The sequence below is a fragment of the Carcharhinus amblyrhynchos genome, unplaced genomic scaffold, assembly GCF_965287045.1.
Source record: "Carcharhinus amblyrhynchos unplaced genomic scaffold, sCarAmb.v2.hapA scaffold_44, whole genome shotgun sequence".
In the NCBI taxonomy this organism is placed as follows: domain Eukaryota; kingdom Metazoa; phylum Chordata; class Chondrichthyes; order Carcharhiniformes; family Carcharhinidae; genus Carcharhinus; species Carcharhinus amblyrhynchos.
Window position 1 is genome coordinate 2614715 of NW_027649785.1, and position 21301 is coordinate 2636015.

General features: G+C 50.6%; 1 protein-coding gene across 3 annotated transcripts in view; it reads right to left on the minus strand.

The window, feature by feature from the left end:
- The window catches only part of LOC145337152 (synaptosomal-associated protein 25-like), a 298706-nt gene that overhangs the window by 75281 nt on the left and 202124 nt on the right, over window positions 1–21301 (minus strand). For all 3 annotated transcript variants that reach the window (XM_080181939.1, XM_080181938.1, XM_080181940.1), the window contains one exon: window positions 10841–10992. In XM_080181939.1, the coding sequence (XP_080038065.1) occupies window positions 10841–10912 (72 nt within the window). In that variant the 5' untranslated portion in view covers window positions 10913–10992. The remainder of the gene's footprint in view (window positions 1–10840; window positions 10993–21301) is intronic.

A 21301-nucleotide genomic window follows, 5' to 3' on the forward strand; every position in this document is an offset into this window, starting at 1 on the left:
GCTCCCTGTCTCACACACACATGCACTCCCTCTCTCTCACACACACATGCACTCCCTCTCTCTCTCTCAAACATGCACTCCCTCTTTCACTCTCTCACACACACATGCACTCCTCTTCTCTCTCTCTCTCTTTCACACACGTGCTCCCTCTCTCTCTCTCACACACATGCACTCCCTCTTCTCTCTCACACACATGCACTCCCTCTCTCTCACACACACATGCACTCCCTCTCTCTCTCACACACACATGCACTCCCTCCCTCTCTCTCTCACACGCGCTCACTCTCTCTCACACGTGCTCTCTCTCTCGCACACATGCTCCCTCTCTCACATACGCATTCCCTCTCTCTCCCACACACACGCGCTCCCTCTCTCTCACTCACACGTGTGCTCCCTCTCTCACTCACACGTGTGCTCCTTCTCTCTCTCACACGCGTGCTCCCTCTCTCTCTCACACGTGTGCTCCTTCTCTCTCTCACACGCGTGCTCCCTCTCTCTCTCACACGTGTGCTACCTCTCTCTCTCACACGTGTGCTCTCTCTCTCTCTCACACGTGTGCTCCCTCTCTCTCGCACACGCGTGCTCCCTCTCTCTCACACACACGCGCTCCCTCTCTCTCTCACACGCGCTCCCTCTCTCTCTCACACGCGCTCCCTCTCTCTCTCACACGCGCTCCCTCTCTCTCTCACACGCGCTCCCTCTCTCTCACACACACATGCACGCCCTCTCTCACTCTCTCACACACACATGCATTCCTCTTCTCTCTCTCTCTCACACACGTGCTCCCTCTCTCTCACACACGCGTGCTCCCTCTCTCTCTCTCACACACACGCGCTCCCTCTCTCTCACACACACGCGCTCCCTCTCTCTCTCACATGCACTCCCTCTCTCTCACACACACATGCACTCCCTCTCTCACTCTCTCACATACATGCACTCCCTCTCTCACTCTCTCACACACACATGCACTCCCTCTCTCACTCTCTCACACACACATGCACTCCTCTTCTCTCTCTCTCTCTCACACACGTGCTCCCTCTCTCTCACACACGCGTGCTCCCTCTCTCTCTCTCTCTCACACACACGCGCTCCCTCTCTCACACACACGCGCTCCCTCTCTCTCACACACACGCGCTCCCTCTCTCTCACACACACGCGCTCCCTCTCTCTCACACACACGCGCTCCCTCTCTCTCACACACACGCGCTCCCTCTCTCTCACACACACGCGCTCCCTCTCTCTCACACACACATGCACTCCCTCTCTCACTCTCTCACACACACATGCACTCCTCTTCTGTCTCTCTCTCTCTCACACACGTGCTCCCTCTCTCTCACACACGCGTGCTCCCTCTCTCTCTCTCTCTCACACACACGCGCTCCCTCTCTCTCACACACACGCGCTCCCTCTCTCTCACACACACGCGCTCCCTCTCTCTCACACACACGCACTCCCTCTCTCTCACACACACATGCACTCCCTCTCTCTCACACATGCGCTCCCTCTCTCTCTCTCTCTCTCACACACACATGCACTCCCTCTCTCACTCTCTCACACACACATGCACTCCTCTTCTCTCTCTCTCACACGCGCTCCCTCTCTCCCTCACACGTGCTCCCTCTCTCCCTCACACGTGCTCCCTCTCTCCCTCACACGTGCTCCCTCTCTCCCTCACACGTGCTCCCTCTCTCCCTCAGACGCGCTCCCTCTCTCTCTCACACACATGCACTCCCTCTCTCACTCTCTCACACACACATGCACTCCTCTTCTCTCTCTCTCTCTCTCACACGCGCTCCCTCTCTCTCTCTCACACGCGCTCCCTCTCTCCCTCACACGTGCTCCCTCTCTCCCTCACACGCGCTCCCTCTCTCCCTCACACGCGCTCCCTCTCTCCCTCACACGCGCTCCCTCTCTCCCTCACACACATGCACTCCCTCTCTCACACACACATGCACTCCTCTTCTCTCTCTCTCACACACGTGCTCCCTCTCTCTCACACACACGTGCTCCCTCTCTCACACACACACGTGCTCCCTCTCTCACACACACACGCACTCCTCTTCTCTCTCTCACACACACGTGCTCCCTCTCTCTCACACACACGTGCTCCCTCTCTCTCACACACACGTGTTCCCTCTCTCTCACACACACGTGCTCCCTCTCTCTCACACACACGTGCTCCCTCTCTCTCACACACACGTGCTCTCTCCCTCTCACGCACACACGCGCTCCCTCTCTCACTCTCTCTCACACACACACGCACTCCCTCCCTCTCACACACACATGCGCTCCCTCTCTCTCACACACACATGCGCTCCCTCTCTCTCACACACACATGCGCTCCCTCTCTCTCTCACACACATGCACTCCCTCTCTCTCTCACACACATGCACTCCCTCTCTCTCTCACACACATGCACTCCCTCTCTCTCTCACACACATGCACTCCCTCTCTCTCTCACACACATGCACTCCCTCTCTCTCTCACACACATGCACTCCCTCTCTCTCTCACACACATGCACTCCCTCTCTCTCTCACACACATGCACTCCCTCTCTCTCTCACACACATGCACTCCCTCTCTCTCTCACACACACATGCACTCCCTCTCTCTCACACACACGCGCGCTCCCTCTCTCTCTCACACACATGCACTCCCTCTCTCTCTCACACACACATGCACTCCCTCTCTCTCTCACACACATGCACTCCCTCTCTCTCACACACACATGCACTCCCTCTCTCTCTCACACACATGCACTCCCTCTCTCTCACACACACATGCACTCCCTCTCTCTCTCACACACACATGCACTCCCTCTCTCTCTCACACACATGCACTCCCTCGCTCTCACACACACATGCACTCCCTCTCTCTCTCACACACACATGCACTCCCTCTCTCTCTCACACACACATGCACTCCCTCTCTCTCTCACACACACATGCACTCCCTCTCTCTCTCACACACACATGCACTCCCTCTCTCTCTCACACACACATGCACTCCCTCTCTCTCACACACACATGCACTCCCTCTCTCTCTCTCACACACACATGCACTCCCTCTCTCTCTCTCAAACACGCACTCCCTCTTTCACTCTCTCACACACACATGCACTCCTCTTCTCTCTCTCTCTCTTTCACACACGTGCTCCCTCCCCCTCTCTCACACACACGCACTCCCTCTCTCTCACACACATGCACTCCCTCTCTCTCTCTCACACACATGCACTCCCTCTCTCTCACACACACATGCACTCCCTCTCTCTCACACACACATGCACTCCCTCTCTCTCACACACACATGCACTCCCTCTCTCTCTCTCACACACACATGCACTCCCTCTCTCTCACACACACATGCACTCCCTCTCTCTCTCACACACACATGCACTCCCTCTCTCTCTCACACACACATGCACTCCCTCTCTCTCTCACACACACATGCACTCCCTCTCTCTCACACACACATGCACTCCCTCTCTCTCTCACACACACATGCGCTCCCTCTCTCTCTCACACACACATGCACTCCCTCTCTCTCTCACACACACATGCACTCCCTCTCTCTCTCTCACACACACATGCACTCCCTCTCTCTCACACACACATGCACTCCCTCTCTCTCTCACACACACATGCACTCCCTCTCTCTCTCACACACACATGCACTCCCTCTCTCTCTCACACACACATGCACTCCCTCTCTCTCTCACACACACACGCACTCCCTCTCTCTCTCACACACACACGCACTCCCTCTCTCTCACACACACGTGCTCCCTCTCTCTCACACACACATGCACTCCCTCTCTCTCACACACACATGCACTCCCTCTCTCTCTCACACACACATGCGCTCCCTCTCTCTCTCACACACACATGCACTCCCTCTCTCTCACACACACACATGCACTCCCTCTCTCTCTCACACACACACGCACTCCCTCTCTCTCACACACACATGCACTCCCTCTCTCTCTCACACACACATGCACTCCCTCTCTCTCTCACACACACATGCACTCCCTCTCTCTCACACACACATGCACTCCCTCTCTCTCTCACACACACACGCACTCCCTCTCTCTCACACACACATGCACTCCCTCTCTCTCACACACACATGCACTCCCTCTCTCTCACACACACACATGCACTCCCTCTCTCTCTCACACACACATGCACTCCCTCTCTCTCACACACACATGCACTCCCTCTCTCTCTCACACACACATGCACTCCCTCTCTCTCACACACACATGCACTCCCTCTCTCTCACACACACATGCACTCCCTCTCTCTCACACACACATGCACTCCCTCTCTCTCTCACACACACACGCACTCCCTCTCTCTCACACACACATGCACTCCCTCTCTCTCACACACACATGCACTCCCTCTCTCTCTCACACACACATGCACTCCCTCTCTCTCACACACACATGCACTCCCTCTCTCTCTCACACACACATGCACTCCCTCTCTCTCACACACACATGCACTCCCTCTCTCTCTCACACACACATGCACTCCCTCTCTCTCTCACACACACATGCACTCCCTCTCTCTCACACACACATGCACTCCCTCTCTCTCTCTCACACACGCGCTCCCTGTCTCACACACACATGCACTCCCTCTCTCTCTCTCAAACATGCACTCCCTCTTTCACTCTCTCACACACACATGCACTCCTCTTCTCTCTCTCTCTCTTTCACACACGTGCTCCCTCTCTCTCTCTCACACACATGCACTCCCTCTTCTCTCTCACACACATGCACTCCCTCTCTCTCACACACACATGCACTCCCTCTCTCTCTCACACACACATGCACTCCCTCTCTCTCTCACACACACATGCACTCCCTCTCTCTCACACACACGTGCTCCCTCTCTCTCACACACACATGCACTCCCTCTCTCTCACACACACATGCACTCCCTCTCTCTCTCACACACACATGCGCTCCCTCTCTCTCTCACACACACATGCACTCCCTCTCTCTCACACACACACATGCACTCCCTCTCTCTCTCACACACACACGCACTCCCTCTCTCTCACACACACATGCACTCCCTCTCTCTCTCACACACACATGCACTCCCTCTCTCTCTCACACACACATGCACTCCCTCTCTCTCACACACACATGCACTCCCTCTCTCTCTCACACACACATGCACTCCCTCTCTCTCACACACACACATGCACTCCCTCTCTCTCTCACACACACATGCACTCCCTCTCTCTCTCACACACACATGCACTCCCTCTCTCTCACACACACACATGCACTCCCTCTCTCTCTCACACACACACGCACTCCCTCTCTCTCACACACACATGCACTCCCTCTCTCTCACACACACATGCACTCCCTCTCTCTCACACACATGCACTCCCTCTCTCTCTCTCACACACACGCTCCCTGTCTCACACACACATGCACTCCCTCTCTCTCACACACACATGCACTCCCTCTCTCTCACACACACATGCACTCCCTCTCTCTCACACACATGCACTCCCTCTCTCTCTCTCACACACGCGCTCCCTGTCTCACACACACATGCACTCCCTCTCTCTCACACACACATGCACTCCCTCTCTCTCTCTCAAACATGCACTCCCTCTTTCACTCTCTCACACACACATGCACTCCTCTTCTCTCTCTCTCTCTTTCACACACGTGCTCCCTCTCTCTCTCTCACACACATGCACTCCCTCTTCTCTCTCACACACATGCACTCCCTCTCTCTCACACACACATGCACTCCCTCTCTCTCTCTCACACACACATGCACTCCCTCTCTCTCTCACACACACATGCACTCCCTCTCTCTCACACACACGTGCTCCCTCTCTCTCACACACACATGCACTCCCTCTCTCTCACACACACATGCACTCCCTCTCTCTCTCACACACACATGCACTCCCTCTCTCTCTCACACACACATGCACTCCCTCTCTCTCACACACACACATGCACTCCCTCTCTCTCTCACACACACACACGCACTCCCTCTCTCTCACACACACACGCACTCCCTCTCTCTCTCACACACACATGCACTCCCTCTCTCTCTCACACACACATGCACTCCCTCTCTCTCACACACACATGCACTCCCTCTCTCTCTCACACACACATGCACTCCCTCTCTCTCACACACACATGCACTCCCTCTCTCTCTCACACACACACGCACTCCCTCTCTCTCACACACACATGCACTCCCTCTCTCTCTCACACACACATGCACTCCCTCTCTCTCTCACACACATGCACTCCCTCTCTCTCTCACACACACATGCACTCCCTCTCTCTCACACACACATGCACTCCCTCTCTCTCACACACACATGCACTCCCTCTCTCTCTCACACACACATGCACTCCCTCTCTCTCTCACACACACATGCACTCCCTCTCTCTCACACACACATGCACTCCCTCTCTCTCTCACACACACATGCACTCCCTCTCTCTCTCACACACACATGCACTCCCTCTCTCTCTCACACACACACGCACTCCCTCTCTCTCACACACACATGCACTCCCTCTCTCTCACACACACATGCACTCCCTCTCTCTCACACACACATGCACTCCCTCTCTCTCACACACACATGCACTCCCTCTCTCTCTCACACACACATGCACTCCCTCTCTCTCTCACACACACATGCACTCCCTCTCTCTCTCACACACACATGCACTCCCTCTCTCTCACACACACACATGCACTCCCTCTCTCTCTCACACACACACGCACTCCCTCTCTCTCACACACACATGCACTCCCTCTCTCTCACACACACATGCACTCCCTCTCTCTCACACACACATGCACTCCCTCTCTCTCACACACATGCACTCCCTCTCTCTCACACACATGCACTCCCTCTCTCTCTCTCACACACGCGCTCCCTGTCTCACACACACATGCACTCCCTCTCTCTCACACACACATGCACTCCCTCTCTCTCTCTCAAACACGCACTCCCTCTTTCACTCTCTCACACACACATGCACTCCTCTTCTCTCTCTCTCTCTTTCACACACGTGCTCCCTCCCTGTCTCTCACACACATGCACTCCCTCTCTCTCACACACATGCACTCCCTCACTCTCTCACACACGTGCTCCCTCTGTCTCACACACACACATGGTCCCCCTCTATCACACACGTGCTCCCTCTCTATCACACACGTGCTCCCTCTCTCACACACACGTGCTCCCTCTCTCTCACACACACGTGCTCCCTCTCTCTCACACACACACGTGCTCCCTCTCTCTCACACACGCGCTCCCTCTCTCTCACACACGCATGCACTCCTCTCTCTCTTTCACACACGTGCTCCCTCTCTCTCACACACACACGCGCTCCCTCTCTCTCACACACGCATGCACTCCTCTCTCTCTTTCACACACGTGCTCCCTCTCTCTCTCTCACACACACGTGCTCCCTCTCTCTCTCACACACACGTGCTCCCTCTCTCTCTCTCACACACACGTGCTCCCTCTCTCTCTCTCACACACACGTGCTCCCTCTCTCTCTCTCACACACACGTGCTCCCTCTCTCTCTCTCACACACACGTGCTCCCTCTCTCTCTCACACACACGTGCTCCCTCTCTCTCTCACACACACGTGCTCCCTCTCTCTCACACACACACGTGCTCCCTCTCTCTCACGCACACACACGTGCTCCCTCCCTCTCACGCACACACGTGCTCCCTCTCACGCACACACGCGCTCCCTCTCTCTCACGCACACACGTGCTCCCTCTCTCTCACGCACACACATGCTCCCTCTCTCTCACGCACACACGCGCTCCCTCTCTCTCACGCACACACACGCGCTCCCTCTCTCTCACGCACACACGTGCTCCCTCTCTCTCACGCACACACGTGCTCCCTCTCTCTCACGCACACACACGCTCCCTGTCTATCACGCACACACATGCTCCCTCTCTCTCATGCACACACGTGCTCCCTCTCTCTCACGCACACACGCGCTCCCTCTCTCTCACGCACACACACGCTCCCTGTCTATCACGCACACACGTGCTCCCTCTCTCTCATGCACACACGTGCTCCCTCTCTCTCACGCACACACGCGCTCCCTCTCTCTCACGCACACACGCGCTCCCTGTCTATCACGCACACACGCGCTCCCTCTCTCTCACGCACACACGCGCTCCCTCTCTCTCACGCACACACGCGCTCTCTCTCTCTCACGCACACACGCGCTCTCTCTCTCTCACGCACACACGCGCTCTCTCTCTCTCACGCACACACGCGCTCCCTCTCTCTCACGCACACACGCGCTCCCTCTCTCTCACGCACACACGCGCTCCCTCTCTCTCACGCACACACGCGCTCCCTCTCTCTCACGCACACACGCGCTCCCTCTCTCTCACGCACACACGCGCTCTCTCTCTCTCACGCACACACGCGCTCCCTCTCTCTCACGCACACACGCGCTCTCTCTCTCTCACGCACACACGCGCTCCCTCTCTCTCACGCACACACGCGCTCCCTCTCTCTCACGCACACACGCGCTCCCTCTCTCTCACGCACACACGCGGTCCCTCTCTCTCACGCACACACGCGCTCTCTCTCTCTCACGCACACACGCGCTCCCTCTCTCTCACGCACACACGCGCTCCCTGTCTATCACGCACACACGTGCTCCCTCTCTCTCACGCACACACGCGCTCCCTCTCTCTCTCTCACACACACGCGCTCCCTCTCTCACGCATACACGCGCTCCCTCTCTCTCACGCACACACGCGCTCCCTCTCTCTCACGCACACACGCGCTCCCTCTCTCTCACGCACACACGCGCTCCCTCTCTCTCACGCACACACACGCTCCCTGTCTATCACGCACACACGCGCTCCCTCTCTCTCACGCACACACGCGCTCCCTCTCTCTCACGCACACACGCGCTCCCTCTCTCACGCATACACGCGCTCCCTCTCTCTCACGCACACACGCGCTCCCTCTCTCTCACGCACACACGTGCTCCCTCTCTCTCACGCACACACGCGCTCCCTCTCTCTCATGCACACACGTGCTCCCTCTCTCTCACACACACGCGCTCCCTCTCTCTCACGCACACACGCGCTCCCTCTCTCTCACGCACACACGCGCTCCCTCTCTCTCACGCACACACGCGCTCCCTCTCTCTCACGCACACACGTGCTCCCTCTCTCTCACACACACGTGCTCCCTCTCTCACACACCCGCACTTCCTGTCATTCACTCACACACACGCTCCCTCCCTCTCTCACACTCCCTCTCTCTCACACACTCCCTCTCTCTCACACCCGCACTTCCTCTCTCTCACACACTCCCTCTCTCACACACCCGCACTCCCTGTCATTCACTCACACACACGCTCCCTCCCTCTCTCACACTCCCTCTCTCTCACACACTCCCTCTCTCACACACCCGCACTCCCTCTCTCTCACACACATGCACTCACATAAGAAGAACTGCTTGTTACAAGAACTTGTTGTTTTTATTTCATTTCCCTCACGGATGGGCAAAGATTTGGGGCTGCAGTGGGTGTTGTGTGTACAAGTAAACAAAATCACAGAAAAAATGGTGAAGTGTAGAACTTTACAGTACCAGAGTCTGACAACTTTCGACAAAGTAGACAAAGAAAAGCAGCTCCTGTTAACAAATGGCACATGTTTAAAGTTTCGGACTAGATTTGCAGGACGGGGTGTGAGGAAAAGAGATTTTACACAGCGAGTGATAATGATCTGAAACCTGCTGCCTCGGAGGGAGGTAGAAAAGGAGGCAGTTAATAATTTTAAAAGGAAATTGGATGGGCATTTGAGGGAAATAAACTTGCAGAACTACAGGGATATAGTGAGGGAATAGGACTGATTGGATTACTCTACAGAGAGCCAGCATGAAGTTGATGGGCCAAATGGCCAATGTCTCTGTCACAGTGATTCTATAAGAGATTAATCAGAATGATTAATCGGGGGGGTGGGGGCAGGCGGGGGACGAGGAGTGATTACCTAAGTGATTGCTGCAGATTCAATGGGCCATTCTCAAAGGGAATGAGAGGGTTGAAAGAAGGTGTGATTACTGCTTTTAGGATTTGAAAGGGGATGGATGATGTTCACTGTAAATTCGTTTCAGTTTGAACCGTAGATCCAGGGGACATGGCTTTATGCTTGAAGGAGGAGTAATCTCAACCATAAGTTTCCAATCATACTTCATAAAGTGAGTGGCCAACCTATGGAGGAATGCTGGGGGGACACAGTGGGAGTCTGAGTTCATTCAGATGCATATTTAGATTGATTTCTTTAGATAAGATCATAAGATATAGGTGCAAAATTAGGCCACATGGCCCATCGAGTCTGCTCCGCCATTCAATCATGGCTGATCAGTTTCTCAACCGCAGTCTCCTGCCTTTTCGCTGTAACCTTTGATCCCCTTACCAGTCAAGAATCTATCTATCTGTGTCTTAAAGACACTCAGTGACCTGGCTTCCACAGCCTCCTGTGGCAATGAGTTCCACAGTTCACCACCCTCTGGCTAACTGGCCTGTGTAATAAGGTTGGGTAGATGAGTAACTTGATACATGGCATTGGGTGAACGTAACAAGTTTGGGGAGAACAGTTGAGTTTGTTCACAAACCTCTCTGTGTATCCTGTCTGGATCTGTTATAAACTGATTGATAGAGATCTATCACTTTAATCCATTACTGTTTCCATTGATTTAGCAATTCCAAACTTCCTGTGCAACGGTAGAATGAATTTACAGAGAGATACGCTCTGGGATTGGCCTCTCACCTCATCCGTTATCTGGTCAGCACAGCGCTGCATCTCCTCCAGCTCCGACCTCATGTCCACATTGCCGTCCATGCTGCCCCCGTTGGTTAATCGTGACGTCACGTCACCAACAAGCACTTGTGGTTGCACAAGGCACAGTGGCTTTCAAGGATCTGAAAATCAGAGAGGGGAACACGTTAGCACACTTATCACACCTGGAGCATTTATTAGTTGTCAGCCATCACTCAGCTGATATTACTCCCATCTCTGAGATCATGGGTATGAGTTACACTCCAAATACCCCAGTACAGTATTGAAGGAGCACTGTACTGTCATGGGACATTAGTGAACCAGATGAGTTTTTAATGACAATTGACGATAGTTTCACGGTCACCATTACTGAGACGAGCTTTATATTCCCGATTTATTAATTGAATTTAAATTCCACTAGCTGCCCCAATTTGAATCCAAGTTCTCAGGAGCAGCCCGGGAGCCCCATTCAGACCACCTGGGTTCTGAGTGCAGCCCCACCAGACATTTTGTTGACCACTGCCCACGCACAGGGTTACCACATTCTGCTGATTCCTGCCTTTTGAATACAATTTGTTTTTATCAATTTGTGGCACGAGGGCTTCACTGGCTGGGCAAGCTTTTATTGCCCATCCTTAGTTGCCCTTGAACTGAGTGTCTCGCTGGGCCATTTCAGAGCACAGTTGACAGTTAACCACATTGCTGTGGCTCTGGAGTCACATGCAGGCCAGACCAGGTAAGGACGGCAAGTTTCCTTTCCTAAAGAACATTAGTGACCCAGATGGGTTTCTTCTGACAGTTGGCAATGGTTTCACAGTCATCAGTAGATTCTTCATTCCAATGTTAAACTGTTGCTTTGTCTATGCTCTTAAGTAAATGTAGAAGACACCATATCGTAATCTTAAAGAAGGGCTGGAGATTCGTCAAAGAATAGAATCACAGAATGAATACAGCACAGAAAGAGGCCATTCAGCCATCATGTCCATGGTGATTCTCCATAAGAGCAACACATCTGGTCTCATTCTCCTGTCTTTTCCCCACAACCCTCTAATTACTTTCTCTTCAGGCGAATGCCCAGATACCTCTGGTTCTTGAACCCTTCACCAACTGGAACAGTTTCTCTCTATCAATTCTGTCCATTCGCTTTGTGATTTTTAAACACAATTAAATCTCCTCTCAATCATCTTTTTTGGAAGGAAAACAGTTTCTCCAATCCATCCACAGAAGTCCCTTGTCCATTCTCATAAATCTTTTCTGCACACTGTCTAAAACCGTCACATCTGTCCTAAGGTTTCTTTTGTTCTTTCAACTCAGTGTGTTTGCCAATATTTCTCCCTCAACGTTTGTCAATAAAACAGATGATCCAATTGTCTTTATCACTGCTTGTGGGATCTTGCTGTGTGAAAACTGGCTGCTGCTTTCTCCGCAACACTGAGGATAAAGCAAAAGCAGAACCTTGGCTGTGAAGTACTTTGGAACTGAAGGTCTTGCCTGACACCAGTTAACTAACAACAGTGAGTATACTTCTGAAGTACTGTTGATAGTGAAGCACTTTGGGACATTTGCAGAATGTGGGAGACTATTATATATAAATGCCAATTCGCTGTTCCACTGGGTAATTAAGAAATCCCACGCTCAATAGAAATGGAGTTCTGTCATTGAACTGCAATGCTCATTTATTCATTCGTGGCAATCACTGGCAAGGCCAGCATTTGTTGCCCATCCCTAATTGCCCTTGAATTTAGTGTCTTGCTCAGCTATTTCAGAGGGCAGTTAAGAGTTAACCACATTGCTGTGGCTCTGAAATCACATGTAGGCCAGACTGGGTAAGGAAGGCAGATCTCCGTCCCTAAAGGGCATTAGTGACCCAGGCGGATTTTTATGACAACTGACAATAGTCTCATGGTCACCGTTACTGAGACTAGCTTTATATTCCAATTCATTAATTGAATTTAAATTCCACTAGCTGCCTGGTGCAATTTGAACCCAGGAAGTGTGGAGGACAACCTGCAGCCCAGGGGCCACATGCAGCCCATCTGTGTTCTGGATGGGGTCCCACAAGGTAATTTATTGCCTGTTGCCCCTGTGCAGGGTTGCTGCATTCCACTGATAACCAGTGAGTAGTTTTGTTTTATTGCCGGCGTGATTGAAGTGATTCACACATAAAGCAAGGACGAATGAAGAGAGGTGCATGCTGATTGCTCACAACGCTGACTGTGAGAGCCGTGCTTTACCAGTTTCCTACAAAACCCATCTCCAAACTCCGTGGCCTGGGCCTCAGCTCCTACCTCTGCGACTCGACCCTGAACTTCCTAACTCACAGACCACAATCAGTAAGGATTCTTCCACAATCACCTTCAACACTGGGGCCCCACAAGGCTGTGTTCTCAGCCCCCTAATATACTCCTTATACACCTATGACTGTGCAGCCAAATTCCCCTTCAATTCAATTTTCAAATTTGCTGATGACACCACTGCAGTGGGTCAGATCTCAATCAATGATGAGACAGAGTACAGGAATGACATAGAGAATCTGGTGAACTGGTGTGGTGACAATAATCTCTCCCTCAGTGTCAACAAAACAAAGGAGATTGTCATTAATTTCAGGAAGCGTAGAGGACAATATGCCCTTGTCTACATCAATGGGGATGAAGTAGAAAGGGTCGAGAGCTTCAGATTTTTAGGTGTCCAGATCACCAACAACCTGTCTTGGTTCCACCATGCCGACACTATAATTAAGAAAGCCTACCAAACGCTTCTACTTTCTCAGAAGACTAAGGAAACCTGGCATGTCAGCTACAACTCTCGCCAACTTTTAAAGGTGCACCATAGAAAGCATTTTTTCTGGTTGTATCACAACTTGGTATGGGCTCCTGCTCTGCCCAAGACCACAGAAAACTACAAAATGTAGCCCAATCCATCACGCAAACCAGCTTCCCATCCACTGAATCTGCCTACACTTCCCGCTGCCTTGGCAAAGCAGCCAGCATAATTAATGGCCTCACACACCCTGGACATTCTCTCTTCCATCTTCTTCTGTCAGGAAAAAAAACCCACAAAAGTCTGAGGTCACGTACCAACCGACCCAAGAACAGCTCCTTCCCTGTGCCATCAGACTTTTGAACGGACCTACCTCACATTAAGTTGATCTTTTCCTACAACCTAGCTATGACTATAACACTACATTCTGCACTCTCTTGTCTCCTTCCCTATGAACAGTATGCTTTGTATAGTACGTAAGAAACAATACTTTTCACTGTGTGACAATATTAAATCAAATCAAATGGCTCCCTCTGTGTCCAAAGTGTCAATATTTCTTTGTTTAGAAGTTGCTGGTGCTTCTATTAATATACAAACAAATGAGCATTTCCTACAGCTTGTTATGAAATACTTGGCATGTATAAACGTATTTACTCTTATTCATGGGCCCACGGTGAGTGAACAATCCTGATTTCAGTCTTGTGACCCACTGAAGTGAAGGAGTTCATCCATGTGGCCACTCACTTGCCTAGATTCCCTGTCACAGCCCCGGAGCCTGGCTCTCTGGATTACTACTCCAAGGACAGGGTGGGATTTTTCACCAGCGGGATGTTCTGGATACCTAGCAGCAAGGCGGACAAGCCATGCAAAACGCCGTAACCTTTGGCGGGGCTGGAACATCCTACCCTCAGCTAATGCCTGCTGGAAAACACACAGTGGGGCTGGGGGCAGAAATTCCCCCAAAGTATTTCTGGCCACCGTTGACTTTCTCTTGAGTGTAACCACTCTGTTTCTTACCCCCATCCAGATAAAGAACGTGGTTCAATCATAATGATCAATTTTCTTCATGGAAGGAATAGGATTAAGTTTAAAGTTTATTTATTAGTGTCCCAAGTCGGCTTACATTAACACTGCAATGAAGTTACTGTGAAAATCCCATAGTTGCCACACTCTGGCACCTGTTTGGGTACAGCAAGGGAGAATTTAGCACAGCCAATGCACATAACCAGTCTTTGGGCTGTGGGAGGAAACTGGAGCACCCGGAGGAGACCCACACAGACACGGGGAGTATGTGCAGACTCCACACTGACAGTAATCTAAGCCAGGACTCGAACGCAGCTCCCTGGCGCTGTGAGGGGGCTGTGCTAACCACTGTGCCACTCTTAGGGGTCAACATGCATCTGATGTGGATGAGACAATGTGTGACCCTCCAGAAAATGCCTCAAATGCAGAAAGAACGCCCCAAATTATTATTTTGTTTCAAACAGACCATTTGTCCACTGCTAGGGTCAGGGTTAGTGAGTTTTCAGCTGCATCAATAACAAAGCAAATATCGAAACACAAATCATAACTCACTCCTTCTCCTTCTCTTTGTTCGTCGTCTACCTTGTTTTCAACAAGATAAAAGACTTAGCCTAAATTGGGCCACACTGCCGCTCAATGCTTTCTTGTATTCATTCTCACCTTAAAGCTGTGTGAGAATGCAGTGATAAGAGAATGTAAGCACCCTGCAGACTGAGTCATTATTTCTGTAAACCTCCTTACACCAACTCTTCAAACATTGCAAGCTGTAAGTGCTGGAAAAGTACAACAGGTTCATTCGACATGCAAGAGAGCAGGAGCAGCTAACGCCTTCTAATGAAGGCCTTACCTGTGCCCAGCATCCTCAGGCAGACACACTGTATATTTCCAGTATTTTCTGAGGATTAAGGGAATATTTCCTCAGCCCCATAATCTGTTCCTCCCCTGAAGGCACTTGTTGGCACAGATTGGGACACAGATTCACAGGCTGAAGGAATTATACTGTACTCCACCGAAGGTTAGTTTGGTTTATTATTGTCACATGTTTAGTACACAGTGAAAAGCATTGTTTCTTGCACACTATACAGACAAAGCATACCGTTCATAGAGGAGGAAAAGAGAGCGCAGAATACAGTGTCACAGTCTTAACCAGGATGTAGAGAAAAATCAACTTAATATAAGGTAGGTCCATTCAAAAGTCTGATGGCAGCAGGGAAGAAGCTGTTCTTGAGTCGGTTGGTACGTGCCCTCAGACTTTTGTATCTTTTTCCCGATGGAAGAAAGTGAAAGAGAGAATGTCCGGGGTGTGTGGGGTCTTTGATAATGCTGCCTGGTTTGCCGAGGCAGTGGGAAGTGTAGACAGAGTCAATGGATGGGAGGCTGGTGGGCTTCGTTCACGACCCTTGGTAGTTTCTTGCGGTCTTGGTCAGACCAGGAGCCATACCGAGCTGTGATACAACCAGAAAGAATGCTTTCTATGATGCATCTGTAAAAGTTGTTGAGAGTCGTAACTGACATGCCAAATTTCCTTAGTCTTCTGAGAAGTTGGTGGGCTTTTTTAACTATAGTGTCGGTATGGGGGGACCAGGACAGGTTGGTGATCTGGACACCTAAAAACCTAAAGCTTTCAACAATTTATTGAATCATAGAAACATCACAGTACAGAAAGAGGCCATTTGGCCCATCGAGTCTGCACCGGCCACAATCCCACCCAGGTCCTACCCCCATATCCCTACATATTTACCCACTAATCCGTCTAACCTATGAATCTCAGGACACTAAGGGCAATTTTTAGCATGACCAATCAACCTAACCTGCACATCTTTGGACTGTGGGAGGAAATCGGAGCACCCGGAAGAAACCCACACAGACACGAGGAGAATGTGCAAACTCCACTCATATAGTTCTACTTTGTCCTGTTGATATAAACAGGGGCATGTTCTCACTATGCTTTCTGAAGTCGATGACAATCTCCTTTGTTTTGTTGACATTGAGGGAGAGATTATTGTTGTCACACCAGTTCACCAGATTCTCTATTTGCAATCCCAACCAGAATTGGCACTGGTTGAAAACTCTGGTTGGGATTTTTCTTGGAGCTTCATCAAAATGGCCATCGAGTCAACTGTCCCACCTCTGATGGGTTGCCAACCATGATTAAACATATTCCTGGAGGTTTCATCACATGACTTGTCACCAGCCATTATTCGGCCAACACATCAGTCCTTGTGACGTTAGGCCTTCCTACACCAATCCAAAAGCAGAAAGACTCATTACCCAATTGGATGATCGTTGACTGTCAGCCATACAGATACCCCCCCCCACCCCCCAACCATTTGCATCTGGTAGACAGAAACTGTCAAAGAAATTTTTTTTAATTTATCATTTTTAATGTCCTAATGATTTATCTCTGGGGTCACACACTGCCACGTCCTGGAGACTGATCTTTGATTCCTGGAGACTCCGAGCCAAACCTCACGCCCAGTCCCACTCTACCTCTGTTGGTCCGTTCTGCACTCCCACATTATAGAGTTCATTCAGTACAGAATGAGGCATTGAGTCTGTTCCGACCACAATCCCACCCAGGCTGTATTCCCGTAACCCCACACATTTACTCTGCTAATCCTCCTGACACTAGGGACCATTTAGCATGGCCAATCCACCCAACCCACAATCTTTGGAGGAAACCGGAGCACCCGGGGGAAACCCATGCAGACATGGGGACAGCATGCAAACGAGGCCAGGATTGAGTCCATGTGCCTGGCGCTGTGAGGCAGCAGTGCTAACCACTGTGTCACCTTGCCGTCCCTAACCCTAATCCAACTGGTAAAAGAACTGACTGAAGTAGACAATGTTTTTGCTGAAACTCTGAGTGTACTACCGAGGGAATTCCAGTGTTGGAGTTGCTGCATTTTGAGTAAGGGGAGCTCTCCTCAATGCCCTGGATAAAATTCATTCCTCAAACAACAGCACTAAAACAAATTTTCTGCTCATTGTCAAGTTACTGGTTCTGGGATCTTGCAGTGTGCCAACTGACTGCCATGTTTCCTATATTACAACAGTGGACAGAATTATCTGGAAAGCACTTTTGGACATGGTGAATTTGTAAAAGGTGCTACAGAAATGCAAGTCTTTCTTTGATTCTTCTAACTCCCCTATTACAGATTGATGAATAGTTCTCCTCTGCAAAGCCACTGGGAGGTTTTAGTAAAGATGTGGAGATGCCGGTGTTGGACTGGGGTAAACACAGTAAGAAGTCTCATAACATCAGGTCCAACCACCCGCTGGACTTTAACTTGGAGCTGTGAGACTTCTTACAGTTTTTAGTAAAGCCAGGGTCCAGATGAGAGGTGGCGTCTGTGCTCGCAATTCTGTCTTGTGAAAGTTCAGGTGAACATTCAGGGGGAAATCAAAGAGTTAAAGATGGAAAGCAGGACTCTGCTTTGTGAGGACATTGAGCAGTGAGAGAGGGATGAATTAATGTCTTGCTCAAGACACAGTTGCTCACAGCTATAGAGCAGGAAGGCTCAAAATGGAGCAATTAATCATGCAAACGCCTCTGAGTCGAAGCGCATGGCCATTAGGAGATAAAACCATTTCCCAATAGGGTCAGCAGCAGTCAGGTGAAAACGGAATCTGCTTTCTCACTGTCAATTCAACATAGGAAGCATCAATGTATGAGCTGTCAAACCCCCACAGCACAGGCTGAGGGATCTCCGTGCTTCATATAGAACAGAAAAGCTTCGCTGTCAGGCACCTTACTTTGATTTTAAGGGGCGAGGAGTGGGAAGGAGGGGGGGAGAGTGGGAAGGGAGAGACGGAGCGGGAAGGGGGTGTGGGTATGGTGAGTCTGGATAAAGTACCCTGAGGGCACAGAGTCATGGATCCTGTCCAATTTTAACAGCTGGCCCTGATTCACACGAATTACACTCAGCCTGCTCCACTGCCAAGCAGCAGTGGCAATTTAGCAATAGGGTGGCATGGTGGCACACAGCACCAAGGACCCAGGTTCAATTCTGGCCTCAGGTCACTGTCTGTGCGGAGTCTGCAGGTTCTCCCTGTGTCTGCGTGGAGCTCCGGTTTCCTCCCACAATCCAAAGATGGGCAGGTTAGCTGGATCGGCCGCACTAAATTAACCCTTAGGATGGAATTTTACCAGCACGTCCGCCCAAGGTTTGTACGATCCAGCACAAGGCCAACAGAGTATACCGTTCTCCGAGCCGAGCTGGCCCCCGGAATTGGGTGTGCTGGTAAAATCCCACAGATGTGTAAACTAAGGCTTAGTGCTGGTAAATGTGGGGAATAGGGTGCCGGGGGGCCTGGGTGGGATGCTCCTTTGGTGCTGACTTAATGGGCTGAATGGCCTCTTTCTGCACTGTTGGGTTTCTGTGATTCTGGGAGACACCCAGCAGAGAATGTGATGAGAGGGTGAATGGATATCATTGAGGTGGAGTTGTGAATTGGGGCTGAGAAGAAAGTCCTCAGTGGGGCCGACCTTCCTTCAGGGGAGGACTGCTCACACAGTAAGCAATATTCCTGCAATGTGCTGTGCCAGGCTGAAAGAGGGGAAAAAATCTTCCCCAGCCTTTCACATATACTGTTAATTGGAGTCAAGCTTTTTTTATTCATTCATGGGATGTGTGCATCACTGGCTAGGCCAGCATTTATTGCCCACCCCTAATTGTTCTTGGGTTGTTTCAGAGGGCATTAAGAATCAACCACATTGCTGTGGCTCTGGAGTCACATATAGGCCAGACCAGGTAAGGACGGCAGATTTCCTTCCCTAAAGGACATTAGTGAACCAGATGGGTTTTCCCTGACAACCAACAACGGTTTCATGGTCATCAGTAAATTCTTAATTCCAGATTTTCATTGAATTCAAATTTCACCACTGGCCAGTCCCCAAAACACGACTCCAAGTCCCTGGCATGCTCATCCAATGATAATACCACTACGCTCTTGACAAACATCATAAGAACATAAGAAATAGGAGCAGGAGTAGGCCATCTAGCCCTTCGAGCCTGCCCCGCCATTCAATAAGATCATGGCTGATCTGAGGTCCCTAGCACTGTGAGGCAGCAGTAACCACTGTGCCACCGTGTCGCCACCTCCTACACCATCTTCTACACCAACTTCTTGCACGAACCTCTCCACCATCAATGGCTCAGACAGACATTGGCAACAGGAAAAGAGTCTTTTGGCCGTCCACCTGGTCCCACAAATTATGTATCACAAAATGTACACACACCAGCCCACCAGATGATCATCTGGAAGAGGTGAGAATCCAAAGAAATCAGGCTAATGTGGCGGGATGTAACCTAGGCCCCTCCACTCCAAAAGCTTTAGGCAGGAGCTATAAAACTCATGCACAGACGAATAGAACACTGCAACTACTCTGTAAATAAAAACAGAAAGTGCTGGAAGAACTTGGCAGCATCTGTGGATGGAGAAACAGAGTTCACGACTCAACCTGACTCCTCTTCGCAACTGCCAGGAGAAGCCAGTTCCGCAGATCCGCTGAGTTCTTCCCACACTTTGACTTTTTTATTTCAGATCTCCAGCATCTGCAGCATTGGAACTAACGTTGAGTATCCCAGTCTAATTTAATCAGCTGTCGGCTCCCTCCGGCAAAGGGGAACATCCTTAGGAAGTGGAATATTTACGCCTCGGGCACTTGTCACCAAATGTACACAAAAATACTCCAAACCTGTCAAAAATATCAGCTCAGATTATTTTGCGAGGCAGTTTCGAGATAGGCGCTGACAGCCCACAACCCGTTCCATCTCAGGATTTGCTTATTCAGCACAGCAAAGAGGGGTGTGGTGTCTTCAAAATAACTCAGTGAGATCTCCTGCATCATCTGAGTTTAATGCCTGATCCGAAAGACAGCAGCAGTCTAGCTGCTGGTCACAGGGTTCTGAGAGTTTGAGGAGTGGAAAATAACTAACCAAAGTTCCTGCTCCTGATCATCACCCAGTAACTCTTTCTGAAAAGTGGAAGAGGGATTGGACAGGATTGGTTTTGGGAATGACACTTAGAAACGTAGAAGATAGGAGTGGGAGGAGGCCATTTGGCCCTTCGAGCCTGCTCTGCCTTTTATTATAATCATGGCTGATCATCCAACTCAATAGCCTAATCCTGCTTTCTCCCCATAACCTTTGATCCCGTTTGCCCCAAGTGCCAGATTCAGCTGCCTCTTGAATACATTCAATGAACTACTTCTTGTGGTAATGAATTCCACAGGCTCACCCCTCTTTGGGTGAAGAAATGTCTCCTCACCTCCTCTTAGCATCTGGTCTCTCAGATTAGAATTGATGAGGTGCCAGAGGAGTGCCAACATCCAGAACCTTGGATCAGTCAGGATCATTAGCAGTGAAAGGGGGAGAAGGGGGAAAGGAAGGCATCCATTCCCAGGTATATACCTCTGAACAGCAAATCCCACTCTGTCAAAGAAAACTTGCCTTTGATTCCGGTGTAAACTGTAAAGGGTTAAAATCAGAAGCACCTGACACTGATGTAACTATGATGCAATGTCACATGATTAGCTAATGGAGATCTGATGTGAAGAGGTACATTCAGCCTATCGAGCACTGAGATAGGTCTGTAAATAAACAAGAACGGTTTTTACAGAAAACAAGTCTATCGCATTTTTAGGGTAACAGGCAAACTCTAAAG